At 51.5% G+C, this 6,000-nt stretch overlaps 1 protein-coding gene across 8 annotated transcripts in view; it reads left to right on the forward strand.

Annotated features, from left to right (window-relative positions):
• The window catches only part of LOC106749041, a 116,270-nt gene that overhangs the window by 24,852 nt on the left and 85,418 nt on the right, over positions 1-6,000 (forward strand). The window contains exon 1 of one of the 8 annotated variants that reach the window (XM_014628121.1): positions 2,847-3,316. The exons of the other annotated variants lie outside the window; for them this stretch is intronic. Coding sequence (XP_014483607.1) covers positions 3,285-3,316 — 32 coding nt within the window. The 5' untranslated portion in view covers positions 2,847-3,284. Of the gene's footprint in view, positions 1-2,846; positions 3,317-6,000 lie in introns of those variants that run through there. 8 annotated transcript variants of the gene reach the window in all.

Consider the following 6,000-nt stretch of genomic DNA (forward strand, 5'->3'; position numbering starts at 1 on the left):
CCCAACTCCGAGGGACGGGCGTTAATTCGACGTCGCCACGCGCGGCAGGAGGTTCATGAAAAATACGGAGGACTAACTTCTGTCCTCTCTCTCTCTCTCACTGTTCTCCCCCGCGCCCTCCCTCCAGCGTCGTCGACAGCCCTCGCCGCGCGTTTATTTATCCGGCGACGACCGCTCGTCGTCGTCGTCGCGGAAACGAATGCTAATCGCAGTATTTTCGTCTCCCGAGTAGTGTTAACTCGAGGCAGAGGCGAGGGTGAAGAACAACGTGGGCGCGAAATCGGCGTTGAAAGCGAGGGTGAGGACAATAATGGGGAGAAGAGGGCGAGAGAGAGAGAGAGAGAGAGCGAGTTAAAGTCGGCGCCGCGTTACGCTCGACTAATGCGTTTTATCGTAAAATGCATCTCGCGGGACGTACGTCCCATTGTTTCCGCATTCGCGTCGAATCGATTCGACGACGACGTCGTCGCCGGGCGATTTTACCGGAAGTTTCCTCCTGCGCTCCTTTTTTCTCGCTTCACACACGTACACATCACCCACACCCATGCGGATTCGGCAATTCGCGCCAAGCTGTCGGATTCACGCGCCGCGTGTTCCTCGATTGACGCTTCAATCGAGGAACGGTCGACACACGCTGGTCGCCGAACGTTGTCGCGTATTCGCGAAACGTGTTCGTCGCGGAAGGAAAGACGCGTGAGACGAAAAGCGGGGGACGGCGCTCGACTGAAAATAGGGTGGAAACCGATGCGGAAACGCTTTACCTTCGGAGTTGCTCTTTTTTATCCGGAAGGAGAGAGAGAGAGAAAGGGAGTTACGCGTTTAATCACTTAGCATCCCTCGGGCTCCTCTCTCGGTGGAGCCGCTACACGACTAAAACCAATTTCTCGTAGTGGTGGCAAATCGGAATTATTATTCTCGCCGCTATTTATATAAATTTTTTTATTATGTGAGTTAATAACGTCCGTGGAAAACGCACCGGCCTTTGGTATTAAGCTCGGCTCGCGCGATATGCGGGCCGCCTTTTTAAAGATTATCCGAAAGGTTAAACAGAGCTTGCCGCGGGAAACCTATTAAAAAATCAGCGCGGTTTAAACGACGCGGCCTGCGCTCCCGCGAGCGCAAGTAATTGGACGATTTATTTACGGGGAAGATTTATATTTTGCAGTGCGAGAGGAAAAAGAGAGAAAGGGCGAGAGAGAGACGATGCCTCTCTCTCTCTCTCTCTTTCTCTCTCCTCCCGCTTCTTGTGACGCGGCGGCGGGACAATGAACAACCTTTTGATAGAAGCGCCGTGGTTACTAAGAGCATGGTAGCGCTGCAAGTTGCAACCCGATTATTCATGTATTCGACTAGCAACTCCGACAACTCCGTTTTCGATGCGCGCCCTACATGCTGTCGAATACATTACGTCGCTTGCAGAGGAGATAATGCGATGGAAAGGTCTCGCGCTCTTCTTCTCTTTTTTTTCTTTTGCTCGTAACAACCTTCGTTGCATTATCGCCGTTATTCACATCATCGAGCGGAGCGTGCAAAATTTTTGAGCGCTTAATCTTTCGTACAATTTTCCCCGTGTCTCTTGCCATCTCTTTTTCTCCCTTCCTCTCGCTCTGTTTTCCCTCTTACTCTGTGTATTTTTTCGCGACACAATTTAAAGTATCGTCGCATTCGTATTTTGTACAACTTCAAAAGAGCCGCAGAGAACCGATGTTCCTCTATCTCTCTCTCTCTCTCTCTCTCTCTGTATGTGTGCTTTCTTTCTCTTTTGCGTCACTCTCGTACCTTCGGAGATACGAGGGAAAATATTTCGTGTTGTATCGAGAATCGAAAAGAGGTACTAAACCGACAAAGAAAGAGAGAGGGGGGGGGGGGGGGGTTTTCCGTTCAAAACAAAACAAAAGGCGAACGAACGATATGTTCAGCGCAAAAATTCCGTTCGATCGCGCGACGTGCTCTCTCCTTAATATTTTTGTTACCTCGTCCCATCGTTGTAGCAATGGAAACTAGATGAACTTCGACGCTAACGTCGCTCGCGGAGTGCAGTCGCGAGGAGCTTGTCAGACGGCTTTTAATATGTCTCGGTACACATCGCACGGGGCCGTTTAAATGAGTTTATGATCGATTTATCGCTTCGGGAGCCTTCCTCGTCGGAAGCGCGCATCCGCCGGAGTATTCATTTCCGGGAAAATTTAAACGCCACACACACACACACACACAAATACACACTTGCTGTATCCTTGCTATATCCGTGTGCAAGCTGGGAGGAACATATATCATAGATTTAAATTCCGCGGAGCGACGAAAACGAGACGCGGCGGCGTCGCTTCGCGGCTACTGCTTCTTCCTTTTCATAAATGCACACAAACCTTCGATAAACGGTGATAGACTTTGTAACGAGTTTACGCGAGTTCCCCGAAGTGGTTATCACCGGAATCGATGGAGCAGCAGCAACATCAACAGCAGCTTTTCCCTCGCTTTTAATTTGTTTCCCAATTTCTCGTCCCGACGCGCGAGCACCCTTTACGACGGCGACGTATAAATCCATTTTTATCAGGCGGACACGTTCGATCGAAATATCGCCGGCGTTATATCCCCGGCGACGACGTTCGCCTAAGAGGAAAGCACCGCGAATATTGCCCCGTCGACCGTTTTTACGGGAATATCCCGGCCGGGATAGATGTGCATTTTCTCCTCTCGCCGGGTTTGTTTATATTAATACGGGATCGCGCGTCCCGCCGGCGCTCGACGGGGAACGACATTTCCGAGCCGCGACAGGTAATTCGCAATCCCGCTGTAGAATTGGCCGACTAATTGCCACGGTTTCACGGTGAGGACGAATTTGAGGCTCCCCCGACAACGGGCCGTCGTGCGCGAGCTTCGCTCGAGTACGCTCACGATTAGCTCACGTCCGCTCTCCACCTTATCGTGACTTCGCGTCGCCTCGTTGTGTAGCTTCTCGCGAACCTGACGAATACCGTAAATCGCCGTCGAGGAAAGCCGGACCGGAAGCGATACCGCAGGAGGTCGTCGTGCTCGCTTCGAGACACGACACGGGCGAAACGCGCCGCTTGCCAGCGTCGATGAGAGAACGAAATCGTCGAGCCACGGAGGGATCTCTGAGTGCGAGGATGAACTGCGCTCGACTCTCGGTCGCGCCTGGCGAAATGTGAGGATCCCGCCGATCCACGATTACGATCGACTCGGCAGGGAAATCCGGAACGGCGCGAAGAGGGAACGCGCGCGCGCTCGTGTCTCGGGTTCTTCAATGCGGAGGGCGCGCCGTCAACATGTTCGCGTGTCTGTGGAACTTCTTCGACTGGTAAGAAGTATATAACATCGTGCGATTGTAGCCCGTGCTTGTTTGTTTGTCCACTTCTGGGCCCGATTTCTCACTTCCCGGCTGACTTGTGGTTTTCAACACTTAAACTGATGATAATGCAGAAAAAGGAAAAACACGGCGTCTTTCTACTCACGGTTAGCCATTAAACTGACGATTTTGTAGCGGTGACTTGGGAAATTGAATGACAAAATTTCATTAACCGTGAGTGGGGAAACATAATTTCTACGTTATCATTACGTCATCGCTAGGTTAAGCATAAATCACAAGTTAGCCGGAGAATGAAAAACCGCGCCTTAATTTCATATAAGGTGAGAAACGTCGGGGGTGAGGCATACTCGGCTCTTCCGCTCGGGTCTCCCGACCAGGCGGTCGCTCTCACCAATGTGCCTATTTAGACTCCCCGTTAGTAGTGCAGTAACATCTCCCGCTTTCCTATTTAAGGCATTAGTATCGTAACGTTAAGTGCGCGTTTCAGTACTGAATTGGTGTACATCGTCTCTCCAGTCCGCAGCTCCCGGCCGAATGCATACGATCCTTACACGGGGGTGGTAAGGCGCGACGGCTGCAGCGCACGCGAATGCTCGCTCGAACAGCTGTTTCTTATTCCATCTACTCGGTTGCGATGGAGACGATAAATTATTTCTTATTTATCGAGCATCTCTCGCAGCGCACGACACATTTTCCATGTCCTGATATTTTATTCCTCGCGGTGAACGAACTTCGTCGGTCACCGCTACGTTCTTCTCTCTCTCTCTCTCTCTCTCTCTCCCACTTATCACCACGAGAAAAGAGCTTTTGCACTAATTGAACCGACTCTTCTCGCGTCTCTCCTCTAATTAAAGAGTGCGATTCGAGGGTGAAGCCGATTCGAACGTCGACATTAATGATGCGCGCCACGCCGGCGTTTTGTTAATGTCACGTGCACGCGCGCGTCACGTGATTTTTCCGCGGGCGCGCTCGGGAGAGAACCGCTCCCTTTATATTTCGCGGCCATTAATCCGCGCGACGGGCGGAAACGAGAGCGATGGAATCCCTTCGGCCGGCTGCAACTTGGTGTTGCATAATTCGCCGGAAACGGATTAGCGCGGCGCGCATGGCACGGAACGATAAATCCTTTCTCCTTCGTGCCGCCCTCAATTAGACTTATTAGTTTATTACTGGCAACATTTACTCTCGCCCGCGCTCGTCATGCCGCCTGAACATTCGTCTTCGTCACTAGTTCCCTCTCTCTCTCTCTCTCTCTCTCTGTCTCGTCTTTGTTCGCCGGTCTTTTCACCGTAAAACGTGCTCGAAAAAAATTTTATTGACGCTGCAGTCCCGTTGATACCGTCATTCACCACTCCCTTATCTTCATTTTACGCCCGAGATATCTCGACGTGAGCGAAGTGAAAAAGAAATGGCGAGGGAGGAGAAGAAGAAGTAGAAAAAGAAGAAGCGGTAGCAGCAGCAACTTCACAGTGGAAGCACGAAAATCCACGATGCAATCGATATCGCCGGACGATTTGACAAAGCGAATCCCGCCGTTGCGGTGCCCCGCTGCTATTTTCATCTGCCGGCTATTTTCGGCTCGCATTTCGATCGTTTACGTTGTTATTCTATACCAACTCGATGCGTTATTATCTCGCGAGAAAATATCTTGTTGCAACTTGTGCGACATCCCGGGCCGTGTGCTATATATGCGAAGCGCGAAAGTCGCCGGCGATCGTTCGCAGTCCGCGGGAATATGCACGTCACATAAATAACATCGACCGGGGAACGACCGGACGGAGCGCGAAAGCGCTTTAGCACCATGCGCGAATATTTCGAGCGCGCGTCATCATTATCGCTTCGTCACGTCGATATTTCGCTTCCCGCTTCCGCTTTTTTCTGTTTCGCTTCTCCTATTTTCATTTTTGCAAATGAATATGTCAAACGGGGAATAATCGCCTCGGTGTCTATGATTGAACGCAGCCGGGCGGGTTAGCGCGCCAGCGTCTCTCGCACTGCGCGGGATCGTCGAACCTCGCGAAAATTGAATCCCGTGGAAAAATTGGGAGATCCTCCGGCACGCGTTGTCGACGATTGTGCAACGGAGAGCGCTTTAAAATTGATTCTCGCGCCGGTGTATCCATAGAGACCTCCCGGTCGAATATCGCCAGCGCAGTCGAGCGGATATATTTCCTTACGTATGAATGAACTCGCCGAGAGGAAACTCGGCTGATTCGCGAAGCGCAGGAGAGAGAGAGAGAGAGAGAGAGAGAATCAGTAACGGGTTCGCGTGAATATTTTTTTTTTCGAAAAGAATTTCTAATAAACTGAAGTAACGTCAATTTCGCGAACGTCCTGAGCGTCGAAGAGCCTGCGTCTCTTTCTCTCTCTCTCTCTCTCTAAATCTTCCTTATTTTTTCCATTTTTCCCTCCTTTTCTCGCGATGCAGGTTACACCGCGCGGCATCTGTACCATGCGTAAACTCGCGTCCAGCTGCCGACTGGCGTCGAGCTTTTACTTCGATACACCGAAGCTTTTTCATTTCGCTCGCGACCGCGCGAAATGTACGTCGCTCGCGCGCGGGCGCGTGATTGAAACTGTGGCTGAGTGCGGGCGGGAACTCGGACGAAAGGGACACGTGGTCTAGGCAAGGAGGTGATTGTCGCCGATAAGGGGGGGGGGGGGGGGGATAAACG

This window comes from Dinoponera quadriceps, unplaced genomic scaffold, assembly GCF_001313825.1.
Source record: "Dinoponera quadriceps isolate SergipeBrazil2010 unplaced genomic scaffold, ASM131382v1 scaffold37, whole genome shotgun sequence".
Lineage (NCBI taxonomy): Eukaryota > Metazoa > Arthropoda > Insecta > Hymenoptera > Formicidae > Dinoponera > Dinoponera quadriceps.